The 15,522-nt window shown below is 43.5% G+C and overlaps 1 protein-coding gene across 1 annotated transcript in view; it reads right to left on the bottom strand.

The window, feature by feature from the left end:
* The window catches only part of LOC121283872 (protocadherin Fat 4), a 168,146-nt gene that overhangs the window by 48,470 nt on the left and 104,154 nt on the right, over positions 1–15,522 (bottom strand). The window contains exon 13 of the mRNA XM_041198674.1: positions 4,292–4,416. Within this exon, the coding sequence (XP_041054608.1) occupies positions 4,292–4,416 (125 nt within the window). The remainder of the gene's footprint in view (positions 1–4,291; positions 4,417–15,522) is intronic.

The raw sequence follows: 15,522 nt of genomic DNA, 5'->3' as shown, positions 1-15,522 counted from the left end.
AACTCTGCAATCCTCCAATTCTGGTCTGTTGCACATCCACAATTTTCATTGTTCCTCCTTTGGCAGCTGTGCCTTCAGCTCCCTAGGCCCTAAGCTCTGGAATTCCCTCCTAATCCTCTCCACTTCTCTTCCCTTTAAAATGCTCCTTAAAGCTTTTGATCATGTAATCTAATATCTCCTTATGTGGTTTGATATCAATATTGTCCAATAATACTCCTGTGGAGCAGCTTGGGACATGCTACTTTGTTAAAGGCACTAAATAAATGCAAGATATTGTTGCGAGCACCATGGGCATTTATTGGGATAAATCCTTTGGTCAAATAAGCAACCAAATGTCGTTGTGGATATCAGTCAGAAAGAATGGAATTCCTGAATTTTTGTGGGGGTAAAGTTACGTCACTCATATGTCACCAACAAAAATGATCATAACATCAGGATTTGTTCTGGCTCTTTCCTGAATTAACTGAGTTCAGTGAGGTTTACATTACCCCAAGCTAGAGTGCCAAAATCAGGCGGGTCTTAGGCTTATGATTGCTATCTAGCAACTCATGCTGCATATGATCTGTAGATATTGAGTTAGGCCATGAATGGAATTTAGGAACAAGGATCAGCCATTCAGCCCCTTTAATTTGTTTCCCTATTGTGAGAATGGATGCTAATTTAAAAATATTTTTGGGAAATAGTGTTATTCTGTGAAGAAGGCTATATATATATATATATATATACATACATACACACACACACAATATATGAATGATTTAATTAAGCTGCGGAAACGTTACTAGAGGCAGGTTGTCTGGGAGGTTAAGACATGAAGGGATAGACGCGTTAGGTGTGCATTTGTAATCAGATATTATGGTGAGTTGGAGGTACAAGTAAATAAGTTGGATCTAACATTTGCATTTTTAGATAAGTTGAGAGTTCATCTGAATATCAAAGGGAAGTCAGAGGTTATAAGAAACATTTTTGCATCTTACAGGAGTTCCATGGGTAAACAGAAGAGAGTATATTACATTTTATTGACTCAAAAGCAGAGACAAAATAGAAACACGAAAGATATTATATTTGGCAGGATTTGAGTTTCAAAGAGCTATGAGAACAATGGAACCTGAGATCAAAGGGGGAGAAAGGTATTTTAGAGGTAATGTTGGCTGTTGGTTGTGTGAGGAAGATCTTCTGGAAACAGCTCTAGGCTGGGAGAAAGTAACAGTTTGAATCAGCCATTCAGTCATGCCAGAAAAGTCTTGGACTGGGAACAGCAGTCTTGTTCTGAAGTCTTGGATTTCCACAGCAGAGTGGAAGAGAGCTTAAGTGGTTGCATGGTATGCCTTTATTAAAGCTACAACAGTTTGACTTGGATAATAATATTGTATTTTTATAGTTAAACATTTATATGGGAGTGTTGCCTGGAAGGTGTTTACTTGTGAGTCTGGCCAAGTAGGGAATCTTTTGGGGAATGTTTTGTAAGACTAATTTTAACTGTCTAATTGTAACCTTGTGTGCTTAAGTTTTCTTTTCTTCTTGTTAACAAAAGTTTTACTTTCAATTTTTAAAATCCCTAAAGTGTTACTGGACTTCTTGCTGCTGAGATCAGTAAGCTTTCTTCCCTTTTCAGAAGGCAAAAAAGGGTATGGCCCCTAAGTCAGTTTCTGTCTGGGATTTGGTTTGCTTAGCAATTAACATCTGCTGTGGTCATAACACCATTCTATTAAATAATGGCTGATTTGTACCTCAACTCCATTTACCTGCCTTTTTTCCACATCCCTTCTCCTTATCTAACAAAAATCTATCAATCCCAGTCTTGAAAATTTCAATTGGCCCAATAACCACAGCCATTTGTTCCCACCTTTTTAACATTAATTTACATGCAATTGCCCTCTGCTACTAGTAATGCCATCTCTAGACCCACCTGAGAGTGCACCAAGAGTTGTGAATAATTATGCAGATAAGATTAAACTGTATGATGAAGATTCAGACATGTCTTAAGAGTAATGCTAAGCAAAATAGTACTGATTTATATACTTGAAGACTGAAAACGGACTCTTGGTCTCTCCTCTCTGAGTTATTCAAATGTAACCATGTCCTTTTGAAGCTTGGTTGCCAAAGCTGCACACAACATTCCAAACATGACCTCAGGAATGTCTTATGAGAGGTTAGGATATTATTGCTGCATCTTGCAGTTAAGATGTATCGAAGACTTGGCTAATCTTTCTGAATACAGCTTCACACGAACAGGAAATATCAGTGGCCAATCAATAATCACACCCAAATCCCTTTCCTGTTTTACTGCTGCCGACGGTGCTTCATACATTCTTTTCTCGTGTTCATTACATTCTTTTCTCGTGTTCATTACCTCTTATTTATATCCTTACAAGTCAATTTGCCATTTCCATCCACTTAAATAGTCCAAATCTCTCTAAATTCTAAAATCTCTCATTCCACTTGTTAAGCTAGCCACATTACTAAGAGGTGGATAAATAATTATCTGAAGGAAAGGAAGCAATTAAGAAAAAGATGTTGGGCAAGCAAGATGTACGGAGTCGAGTACTACAGGAACTGATGCCTGTTATTTCTGGTCTATGTAAATAACTTGCATGCAGAAATGAAATGTAAATTGAAAAAAATTGCAGGCCATATTAAACTTGGTGGTGGGGCAGGGGATATCAACGTCAACTGTTGAAGCGGCTTAATTCAAGATGAAATAGATAATACTTCCAAGTGGGCAGAATTATGGCAGATGAAATTTGATGCAGGTCATTGGATATTGGAAAATCATGTGCACCCAGTGTCAGGATTTCTAATATGCGCTCTCAGTTCACGATCCTATCCAACAGGAGTGCAAAGTTGCCATATTACTCCCTTATTGCCAGATCTGTAAAGTTTAACTCTGAGGCCATCATGTAGTGTTTTGGTATGCCAACCCTGCAAAATTCCTTTCAGTTCAGGTCCCTCAGGCACAAGGAAACATTAAAGTGATGCAAAACAAAAACAGAATTACCTGGAAAAACTCAGTAGGTCTGGCAGCATCGGCGGAGAAGAAAAGAGTTGACGTTTCGAGTCTTCATGACCCTTCGACAGAAGTCACGAGGACTCGAAACATCAACTCTTTTCTTCTCCGCCGATGCTGCCAGACCTGCTGAGTTTTTCCAGGTAATTCTGTTTTTGTTTTGGTTTTCCAGCATCCGCAGTTTTTTGTTTTTATTAAAGTGATGCAGTTGTGACAAGCCTAATTAGTATTATCAAAAGATAAAGTTAAGTGAAAAGCTCAAAAAAATTGGACTCTTTTGCCTTGAAAGAAGGTGAATAAGAGGGGATTTTAAGGTAGAAGAGTAACCCTAAATATTTGTTCAAGTTGAGTCTTACTGCAGGACAGAGGAACATATGTACAAACTAGTAAAAGAGATTTCCAGGACTGTCAGGAAGTACTTTTTTCCTCAGAATGATTAGTATTGGGGATGACCTTCTGGGTAGGGTAATGGAGGCAAAAGCCTGAAGTTATTCAAGAACTAGCTGTATGATGTGGTGGTGAATTGTAGGCTTCCAGCCTAAGCTGAATAGTTTGAATGGCTTCTCCCTTTGTGATCACTTATCTTCATCCATGATAATGTACCAAATGGCTGTGGAGCGTCCGAACCAGGCACTTCAAAAATAAATGTAGCATTTCTTTTCATAGTGTTGTTGGTTGACTTGCTTAGGGATCTTGTTGGTTCTGTACCAACTGTCTTCAATCAAGGTTCTCCCGAGTACTTCTTAATCAGGCTTGTTACCACATTGCAGTTATACTCCAAGCAATGTCAAACCTGAGCAGTAGGTCTCTTTAATTGCTTTAACACCAGAACAGGATCTGACTCCACAGCCATAGGTGGTAATTTTTAACCCAGCCTGTTGGGTGAGAAATGGAGAGTAAAATTGAATGGTGTGCAAGATGAGGGTTTGAATTGAAGCTGCCTATTGCCTGTCTTGTGGGTTAGGTTAAAATTGTCCCCATCAAGTTAATTTTGCATTAGTGTGAGTGTGACAACATAATTGCACCGTTGAAAATCTCATTTAGCCATTCTGAAGTTTTGCCTACTACTTATGTAGCTAAAACAAATACTTTAGATCCTCTTGCTGTTATCCAACTTTTCACCATCTCCTTACCTGTTCTACCTGGCAAAAGATTCTTTAAAAATGAATGTTATGCATTAATATATTACTATAGTAAATGTGGTGTTATAGGTATTATTATAGATGTCATTACAACATGCTGTTTTTAAGTATTGCTGTTGGAATAGTTAGAAAAAAAACATACCTTTTTCACAGTGGGGTCCAGTAAAACCTTCTGGGCACTGGCACAAGTGGAAAGACCAACGGTCCAGGCAAACTCCTCCATTGAGGCACGTTTTATCCTGACAAACTCTGTCCAAACGAGGACAACTGTAGAAAGATAGGTAGAAACATTGAAAACCTCAAAGCTGGAAAAGTCCAAAGGTTTGGGTTGTCTGCCTTTTACTGTCCTAGAAATCAGGACATTGTCTAATTTGACCTTGAAAAGATGGAAGCTACTCACCTCTACAACTGACCTGGCTGATCGGATTGTAACCTCAACTCCACATGCCTGCCCACCCCCGATAACCTTTCACCACCTTGCTTATCAAGAATCTATCTACCTCTGCCTTAAAAATATTCAAAGACTCTCCTTCCACTATCTTCTCAGTGAATTAATGCTCATTACATCGCTCCTGAATCAAACTGATTTTCTGCATTCCGGAGACTCATTATTCTGAATCCTTCAATCCTAACCCTTTTCAATCTTCTCCTACCCAATTCTGTGACTGATGCGTTGTATTCTCTCTTTCCCTCATCATTCCAGTAGCTCTTCTCTCCACCTTTTCAGCTCTGCTATTATATTTATGTAGTGAAGATTCAAAGCGGCACATAATACTCCATATGCTGACCTACGCTCCATAACATCTACACGTTATATAATTTTTAAATGTGGCAACATTTCAATTACTTTGTTGACAACACTTTTAACTTGATGTTTGAAGCCATCTGTCTACTATGATATGATTTAACCTTAAGCTTATATTGCTGTAATCATAAACTTTGAAGTGAAGGTCCCAACACTTTATTCCAGGTCATTTAGGAAAATGTTGAAGAATAGGTCCAAAACACTTAATACTGCAAGGCCTCGTTCATCAAAACACTCTACCCAGAGTGCTCATCATTTGCACAGGCCCTCTGCTACCTATTAACCAACGATAAGCATATGCTGCCGATAACATGCCTACTAATTTCCTTAAAGAGACCTAATGAAAAACTTCACTTAAAATTCAAACAAACCACATTTACATTGTTCTCCCTAAGTATATCCCTAGGTATTAGCTTCAAATGGTCCCCTTTTTGTAAATCTGTGTTGACTCTTACCAATAAATTTATGGCAGAAATTTTCTGAGGCCCAGCACCACTGGCAGGATCTTACATGTCATGAGGGATTTAGCAAAAAACTGCAGGTTAACTGTTCATGATTTTACTCCATTAATATCAATGTATGCAAAACTGAGAGAAATGCACCTGTGGTTTTCCTACAAGCTGCCTGTTGTGCACAAGGACAAACCAGTGGTGTGGGGTCATGGAAATCCTGAACTTGACATCCTTAATTGTTAGTACCAGGAAAAATCCTGGAATCAATTGATGTGAGGCTAACTAGTCAATCTTTCCCTGGATCCCTTCTCATTGTCCAGTCTTCTTGTACCATACCTTGTCTAACAAATTTCAGAATATATTTTGCCAGTGGTCTGCCAACATATCCTTGACTTCCCTCGGAACATTAGCATGAGTTCCATCCAGCTCAAGTCCTTTATGTAAGGGATGTGCACAAATAAGCAGAAGCAGATGACTTGTGAAGAGCTAAGGAAGGGTCAGCTCACGTCCTAACTCTGTCAGAGGGAACAGAAACCCAGACTCCAGAGGTGGAATTTTCCCATCCCACCTGTGGCAGGTTATGTGGCGGGCAGAGTGGAGAATCCAGCAGCAGGCAAGAAGTCAGAAGTCCGTCGATATGAAAACAGCTTGCAACTCTCCCGATGGTGGGTTTATGGCAGTTCCCCTGCTCGCTGGAATCTTGTCACGCCTTCCAATCTTGCGTCAGGCCAGCAGGAAATTACGTTGGCCTCAAACCCATTTGAAAAGGGGTGGTGTGCAGGAGTCAGACCTCAGGTCACTGGTAACTTTGAGGTGATTGCCTACCAGCCATAGTGCTGCGCCAGTTTTGTTGCAATGAACGTCATTCTGCTGGGGCTTCAGGGTTGGTCTGCTCCTCCTCTTTGCCTATTTTGTCCCAAAGAACACCACTGTGCTGTGGTACTCATGCAGTCCTCCACTTTCAGAAATAAGCACTTCAACCAGGGCTGGGCTGGGAGGCAAGAGCGGGGTTGCTGAACGCAAGGTGGGCAATGGGGAAGGAAGGCTGTGAACTGGCAGTGAGGAGGAAGGGTGAACACGAGGGGGTCAACAGGGAGGGAAGGCTGTAAAATGGCAGTGAGGGGGAAGGGCAAATACGAAGGGGGCAATGGGGACGGAGGGTTATGGAATGGCAGTGAGAGGGAAGGCTGAACACAAGGGGGGCCTTTCTGGGGTCACCTCGAACTTCTTGTGGCCGCAGGAGTGAACAGGAGTCTGCTTAGAAAGAAAGGAGGAAGACCTCCTTGCAATGAAAGCCATTGAAAGCCAATGTTAAAGGGCTACTCAGAACTCAGTGGCTTCACATCACAGTTGCTGCATCTCAAGAGAAACACGTAGGAATGTAGAATTTGGGAATGCAGGCAATAGTGAAGGAGGCACCGCTGTATCATATATAGCATTCATCAATGAAGGCTTGTCACCTGTTCACCAGAATTGACACTTCTAATGAGCCAAAGGGCATCCACTCACATCAGACACATGGAAACACCACCACGTGGAAGTTCCCCTCCTAGCCATTGACCATCCTGACTTGGAAATATATCATCATTCCTTTACTGTCACTGGGTCAAAATCCTGGAACTCCCTTCCACCATACCACAGGGACTGCAGCAGTTCAAGAAGGCAGCTCACCACCACCTTCTCAAGGGCAATTATGGATGGACAATAAACGCTGTCCTAGCCAGCAACACTCACATCCGTAAATGAATTAAAAAGCACAGAGCTAGGTTGGGTCACTCACCTCTTAAATTTTAGCAACCCACACAGGACTCATGATGTTACACATCTGCGATGCCATCTTGGTCACCTCAATGTGTGTTAGTGTCTTAGGGACAAGGTGGCATCAGCCACCATGCAAGTAGGGCAGGAAACAATATGGACCCTTACAATTTCCATATGTTTCATCTTCTGAGTTTCACTTTCTTGCCCCTTGAATCATTAATATCTTCAATGTTTCCTTTCAGAGAGAAGGAAAAAGCAGAAATAGATCCAGGGCTCAATGCTGTCTTTGTCAGGGTCCTAATGCAATGGAGGAGGTGAAGGAGGGAGAGGCAACTCTGCGTGCAGCTCCAACAGGAGGGATGTCGTCAAGTGGAGCCAGAGCATGAACAGGAGGGTCAGGAGGAGAGATCCAGACAAGGGGGTGACTCGCCAGATCTAGGGTTTATTGTAGAAGAGTTTCCTATTTACAAGCGATTGAGAGGCAATGCTGTGCACATCTGCGCTTGTCCCGAGCTCTGGTACATCACATATGCCACATTCTTCATGAAGATCTGATGCCATGTGGAGTTGGCGGGTATCCCCTGTCAGTAGCTTTGAAGGTGACTGCAGCACAAAATTTCTTTGATCGGTTCTTTCCAAGGATCAACAAAGGACCTGTGAGCATCTCTCAGTCCACACCACATAGACGCATGGAGGAGGTCACAGATGCACTTTACAGGAAGCCCCATCATTATATCAGGTTTGCTCTGGACGAAGATAGCCACCTCCACACGCTCCCTTATAGAGCAGACCACAGGGCTTCTGAAGATGCACTTCAGATGCTTGGACCGCTCAGATGGCTCACTTCAATACGCTCCCAATAGGGTTTCCTGCATCATCGCAGTGTGTTATGCCCTTCACAATCTGGCAATGCAAAAAGGTGAGCCACTGCCAGAGAATGAGCTGTAGGAGGATGAGAGCTCATCGGAGGATGAAGATCTGGAGGCCCAGGAACCTCAGGAGGCTGCTGAGGGTCAGTATGAGTGCTATCACGCCATGGAGGAAGGAAGACATAGGAGACGTGCCCGCGGTACGTTAATTGCTGACAGGTTCCAGGAAGAGTAAAGTTAAGTGAGGGCATATGGCCACATCTCTCCTAGCCTCAATGCCATTTTCTTTCAATTCAGGGGACGTCCACCTACTTGCAGCGAGAACGAGTCCGGCATTCACACTTGCGCGTTCTGACCTCATGAATCGCCAGGCCATGATCTTTGCTTTGGTCTGTGGTGTCCTGTGAGTGAGCTCACTCTGGGAACTGAGAGTCCACTTAGGAACAAGAGTGATGTAAGAGAAGACTTGAAGTCTTCGCTGCCTTCTAATGATGCAGACACTGCTGTGACTGAGATGTGGACACGCCCAGGGATCTCCTCCTCCCGTGCTTGTCTTTTCTGCTGCCACTACCACTGAGGAGACACAAATGCTGCTGGAATATCAATGCTGATGAGCTACTCTAACTCAATAATGTTCCTTGAGGAAGAAGGGTTAGAAACGCTTTCATCACACACTTCCAATAAATATTTAAACACATCTCCCTGACATCACACAAGGGGCGTGGAGACTAGTTCAACTGAGGTTGACATCACAGGAATGTGAATCTCACAGTGAATCTCATGATGAAGGGTCTCTTCCAACAGTTGTTCCACGTGCTGATCTTGTTGGAGAACAAAGTTATGTAGCCTGCAGCACATGATGATACTTCCTGTGGACTTCTGTAGAAGAAGCCACAAAATGTGTCCTCAAATCTGAACCATTGAGGTAGAAATTGTTGTGCACTGCCCCTGGTTTGCGAGTGTAAGATGGGTATTTTATCAATTTAGCAATGAGATCGTTTGCAACTATTTGCATGGGTGTAGGTCCCACTGCTATATTCGTGGGGTCCATTTTCTAGGAGTCCCAGGATACCTAAAGAGGTTGAATAAGTGAGAAGCATAATAACTAATCCTGCTTGGAAATTAGTCTCCAATGAGTGGACCAGGACCCATCAGCTGCACTGTTCAGAATTCTTCAGTGGCCCTGGTGGCCACCAATCTAAGGTAGGCTTTGAAAAAATTTTAATTAAAAGAAATGTCCCTGTGTGCTGGAATGCTCCACTGACTGGAGTGGTGAATGGCCATTCCCCCATAACACATTCCAAACTTCAACCCCCAACAACACTTACCCAAGGGATATTGCCAGCAAACCAGGCAGCCTGAAATTGAAACCTTCACCCAGGTCTGACCATCACCAGCAGCTCATGCTGAATATGACCTGATGGTCAATGTCCATCTGTCCTCAGACCTCTTGCTTTCAGCGTGCGCTGGCCAATGAAAGCAGGACCTGATTAATTTCCACCCCATCTCTTTGTATCCCCTTTCTACTACAGCCAAATAGACCATAAATTCCAATTATAAAGGACAGAAGTTTGCAAGATTTATATGTTGGAAAAGGCAATATTTTCAACAACTTAACTATCAGTCATTACATAATTACTATATTTATTGAGAAATAATTTGCAGGTTATTACCCGTAAATTATATAGTCAACATCTATTATAATGTGGTACTATTAAGTATTCTCCTGATGATCCCTGAAATTCCTGAGGCATGGAAGTGGAGAGTGACGGTTATCTTCACAGCCATTGGCAGGGCACAGGGATCGATGGATTGTGGCTTGAGTTGCTGCTGGACCATGCGGTCTGTCACCACCTCATGGTTTGGCCTCAGTCACCTTCGGCACTGATACTCCCACACAAGGTAGGATATCCTAGGCCTGGACACCCTCCCCATAGGGAAAGCTATTAAATGACTGATAGTTAAGTTGTTGAAAATATTGCCTTTTCCAACACACAAATATCACAAACTTCTGTCCTTTATAATTGGAATTTATGGTCTATTTGGCTGTAGTAGAAAGAGGATACAAAGAGATGGGGTGGAAATTAGTCAGGTCCTGCTTTCATTGGCCAGCGCACGCTGAAAGCAAGAGGTCTGAGGACAGATGGACGTTGATCCTCGGGTCATATTCTCCCTAAGTATATCGGGTGAAGTGGGAGAGGTCCAACGCTCTGTTTGGCAGAAGCTAGTTGAAGGGAACTTCAGCTGACCAATCCATGCACCCCTGCATTAACAATCATGTCCCACACCTGGCCCAGCCCTTCCACATGACAATCAACAGCAACTGCTAAATATTAGGATTACTCTTTATGTCACCACAAATTGCAAGAGCAAGTAATTACTGACTTAGGCCCAGGCTTTTGCTCCCAGGTTGAATGCACAGTGACAAGAGAATTTCTAGCTCTGGGAACCCAACCTCTAAAAATGGCTGCCTAAATTTCGGAATTTCATTCTGGAGGATGGGGGGGGGGGGGGTGGGTTTGGTGTATGGTGCAGGCTAGAATAGGAGTTGGGTGGGGCAACCCCGGAAACGGTAAGGGGTCAGAGGTGCGCTCAGCGCAGGTTGGGTGACTAAGTTGCAGATTAAAAAGCGGGTCTTCGTAAAGGCCCATTTTGAAGTAGGTCGTCAATAATTCCCTGTGCCTAAGAGGGGATGTCATTACCTTGTCAGGGAGTGTCAAAGCTGGAAACATTGCTGTTAGCTGATCCTGGGTCAGATGGCTCATCATGGGCTTTTGCAATGGGAGAATTGTCATTGTTACTGCCTATTCAAAGTGTACTCTACTGAACCACTGAAAGCATGGAGTGGATTCTCAATTCAAAGCCATGGAGATGGCATTGTCTTCCACCACTACTTGGTACAGATAGTATGCAGTCATGTAGTTAGCTGCCAAGACACAGTAGGTTGATGAATGGTGAACAGTGTCACACATTATCCCATCCACTTGCCCTCTTGCCCCCCCATCTATCAGGATATGCCCACACTGTTAACCCTTGACCAGGTCCCTCACAGGTTCACACTGTCACTGCAGAACAATGTGACTAAGAGGGAGAAAGCCAGTAGGGCTGTCAGTGGTCACGGAGCTCAGCTTGCCACCTTAGAGTCACAGCCACAACATACATGGCACCAAGCATTTGTGCAGAGCCACTTTCTCCACCAAACCTTACCAGTAATCACTGATGATGTGGTGAGAATGGTTCGTTCATGTAAGCACAGAAACGTGAATGAAAGCATTGTAATCTGAATGACTAATGGTGCTTCTCGCCTTACATAGGAGACATGGGGGAAGGGATGGGTCCAGCTGCCCCATGCTTTTCTGATCAGGACCTTCATGTTTTGGCAGAAGTCCAGAAGAGGAGACCAGTCCTCTACCCTGCTGGATGGCATAAAGCAGCAACCAAGAAGGTCTGGATTCAAATAGCAGCTGTGGTAAGTGTACCAGGAGACCATCAGTGCTCATTGATTCAGTGCAGGAAAAGGTTCAATGACCTGCTGCGCTCCGGCAAGGAGAGTAACCTGGCTTTTCCATTGAGCTCCAAGGGAAGGGTCACATCTGCATGCCACAACTATGGTGTGAGACATGGCAAATACCTCTACTTCAACATTGAGGCTTTAATGTGAACTCATGTGAATGAGCATTGTGATGCACAGACACAGTGAAGAGCAATATTCCAGCTTTGCCTCACTCCAAACCTGCCTTGTAGCAACAGAGTCTTTGACAGCCTCTCTAGAGATTGTAGCTTTCATGTACACTGCTCAGGGAACTGCAGGTATATTGTCCTTGGCCCATGTGGTCTGCTCAGAGGGTAAAGATTCTCGCAAGCATGACTGGCTCCATTTACTCTCTATGTGGCTGTAGCTCTTTCTTCTCCATTCCTCCAACTGCTGCTTCTGCTTCTGTTCTTCCTTTTTCTTTTACCAGAGTGGAATTCCCTGAAGGACTACCATCAACGTGTCAGCCATGGATTAGCAATAGCACTCGTGCCTGAGTCAGAGATCATGAGTTCAAAGCCCAATCCAAAGATGCAAGCACATAGCATGACACATCTGTGTGGTGTTTAGGGAGTGTTACACTTGCGATGAAATGTTAAACTCTCAAGTGGGTGATATTGCATGGCACTATTTGAAGAAGAGCTGTGGCGTTCACCTGGTGCCCTGGCCAACATATATCCCTCAACACAACACCTCAATCATTTGTGCTACTTTGGTCTTGTTACCATGTATTTTCTTTGATTACTAGGCAGTATCATGGGAGCTGCCTGGAAAGTGGCCAGCACCTATGAATCACTAAAGGGCATTAAGGAAGTGAAACCTTTGGCAGTACATGAAGGGGTCAGTCTTGTTGACAGGAAGCCTGCTGGTCACATGTGTGAATTGGATGACACCCTACAGTTCTGGGAGGACTACAACAGCTGCAAAGTCCATAGCAGCTTTTCCTCTGTTTCCTAGGCAATATGAGGAAATCATTCCCCCCAGAAGACAGGGTGTTTGTGACCAGCTTGATACAGCCATGCATTGCAGACTAACTGGTGCTACGCCCATCTCCAGTGGAAGCCTGAAATGACCCTGGTGCATTACACTTCAGAAATTAAAACAGAAAATGCTGGAAAAACTTAGCAGATCTGACAGCATCTGTGGAGAGAGAAACAGAGTTAACGTTTCAAATCTGATATGACTGTAGGAACTGAATTTTCTGTTTTTATTTCAGATCTCCAGCATCAGCAGTATTTTACTTTCATAAAAGTTCAGGGCTGTTGTGGTAACTGGGGGTATAGTCCCTCCCTTCTGTCAGTCGGGTGTGACGTGATGTATTGTGGGACTCCAACCAGTGAGCTTTCAGTGTGGGCAATCTGGGGGGGTGAAGCCTCCTGACAAGCATCCTGGTCAAGCATAAAAGCATCTGTAAATCTCTCTGTAATAAAGTCAACTCTTTCTTGATGAAACCGGTCTGCTCTGTCATGTCATCACAAATGGCGACAAGGGTAAGATCAGCTCTGACTCTGTACCTCGCCCCGTTACTGTGAGTACATCGAATTTTTAAAAAAAAACTACTCACCAGTCATGCCACTCTTCAGCAGAATTGATCAATATTATGCGACTATGGAAGACTGGAGCCAGTTTGTAGAGCGCCTTGGATTTTACTTTGTAGCAAATGAGATTACCGCAAAAGAAAAGCAGAAAGTGATCCTCTTGAGTGTATGTGGCAGCAAAACGTACAACCTCATTCACAACCTGACGGTCCCAGGCACGCCCAATTCTAAGACCTATAATGAATTAGTGGACTTCGCGAAAGCACACTTCCAGCCAAAGCCATTTGTAATAATGCAGCGTTTTAAATTTAATTCATGAGTTAGGACCCAGGGGGAGTCCATCGCAACCTATGTTGAGGAGTTTAGGACAACACCCTTCAGCGCTGTTTACTCACCAACTTCAACATCGACTTTAAGCACGCCCAAGAAATCTCCCTCACCATGGAAAGTGCTGTGACAGACTCACAGGCTTTGCAACACATAAAACATGGCGCTGTTCTTCTTGTGTGGTGGGAAACTACCACCAAGTATGTCGTGAAAGCCAGAATTGAAGCACGGTTCAACATCTGCCATGAGAAACATTAAAAAGCCTGGATGAAATGTTTCAGCAGCAACTTCAAGACAAAGTTGTTATAGATGTGGGGGTGACCATGGAGCAGACGCCTGTAAATTCAAGGAGGCAGAATGCCATTATTGTCATAAGAAGGGTCACGTGGTTAGGCAATGCTGGACAAAGCTGAAACAGTCTGCAAAACAGCAAACAAACACAATAGAAGTAACGGGCACAACAGCAGCTGAAGCTGCTGCTCCTGACGTTTACTCCTTATATAATGTGACTGCTGTGAAGACTGAACCTATTACTGTAACATTACAAGTAAATGAAAAGCAACTGAAAATGGAAGTGGACATGGTGCCTCGGCCATGGTGGTGGGAGAGCACATTTTCAGGTACCTCAATGAAGAAAGACAGCCAATAAACCTGGAGTGAACAACCGCTAAATTGAGGACATACACGGGAGAATCCATTCAGGCAAAGGGCATCGCCTCAGTCCCAGTCTCTTACAAGCAATAGACAGCCCAGCTGCCTATAATAATTGTGAAAGGAGAAGGACCCAGTCTTTGAGACTGGCTACAGAAAATCAAACTCAACTGGTCTGAGATATTTCACCTAAAGTCAGGTGGAGTTCAGAACTTCTAAGAAAATACAACATGGTTTTTCAGGATGAACTAGGGAAGTTAAAAGGTATGCAGACCAAGATATATGTGGAGCCACAGGCAACACCTCGCTTCTTTAAGGCATGACTTTTGCCTTATACATTGAAAGAAAAGGTTGATGTGGAGCTGTGCCAGTTAGAAAAGCTGAACATTATCCAGCCTGTTCAATTCTCGGAATGAGCTGTACCCATAGCTCCAGTGATTAAGCCTGACTGCACCATACATTTCTGTGGAGACTATAAATTAACCGTAAGTAAGGCAGACAAACTAGACAAACACCCTATCCCAAGGGTGACTCATATGCCAAACTGGCTGGGCAAGTCCTATAGGAATTTGGATATGAGCCACACTTACCAGCAACTAGAGTTGGATAACACATTGATGGAGTACGTAACCGAAAACAGACACAAGGGTCTCCATGAGTACACCCATTTACCTTTCAGGGTTTTGTTGGAGTGTGCTATCTTCCTGAGAACAATGGAGAGCCATGGTAGAAGATAAAGTTCAGGCAATAAAAGATGCGCCATCGCCATCCAACGTAACAGAACTCAAGTCCTCCTGGGGCATGATCAACTACTATAGCCGCTTCTTGCTAAATCTATCAACTGTGTTGGCACCGTTACACTCGTTATTAATAAAGAACCACCATTGGCTTTGGGGGCCACGACAGGAAGAAGCCTTCGCGAAAGCAAAGGAATTGTTGCATTCGTCGTGTCTATTGGTACACTATGACCCATCAAAAGAGCTGATATTAACATGTGACGCCTTTCCCTATGGAGCTGTGTTATCCCATAAAATGGAAAATATGCCTGGAAGACCCATTGGCTATGCCTCAAGAACCCTCTCCACAGCCGAGAAGTTCTATTCCCAGCTAGAAAAGGAAGGTTTATCAGGGGTATTCAAGATAAAAAAAATTCCACCAGTACCTGCATGGTCGCCTTTCATCATTGTGTCAGGCCATAAACCATTAATGGGTTTATTCAGTGAGGACAAGGCCACCCCACCAATAGCATCAGCAAGGATACAATGATAGGCTCTGATATTATCTGCGCACAAGTATACTTTTATGTACTGTCCTGGCCTACACAATGCAAATGCAGATGCACTCAGTCGTCTCCTGTTGCCAGACAGTATTGTGCATACTCCTGATCTGCAGGAATTAGTGCTATTATTGAACTTCTTCGATTCTTCACCTGTGTGTG

The sequence above is a fragment of the Carcharodon carcharias genome, chromosome 11, assembly GCF_017639515.1.
Source record: "Carcharodon carcharias isolate sCarCar2 chromosome 11, sCarCar2.pri, whole genome shotgun sequence".
NCBI classification, from domain to species: Eukaryota; Metazoa; Chordata; class Chondrichthyes; order Lamniformes; family Lamnidae; genus Carcharodon; species Carcharodon carcharias.
The sequence above is the reverse complement of the archived record's forward strand: the minus strand, read 5'-3'. Positions and strand labels throughout refer to the sequence as shown.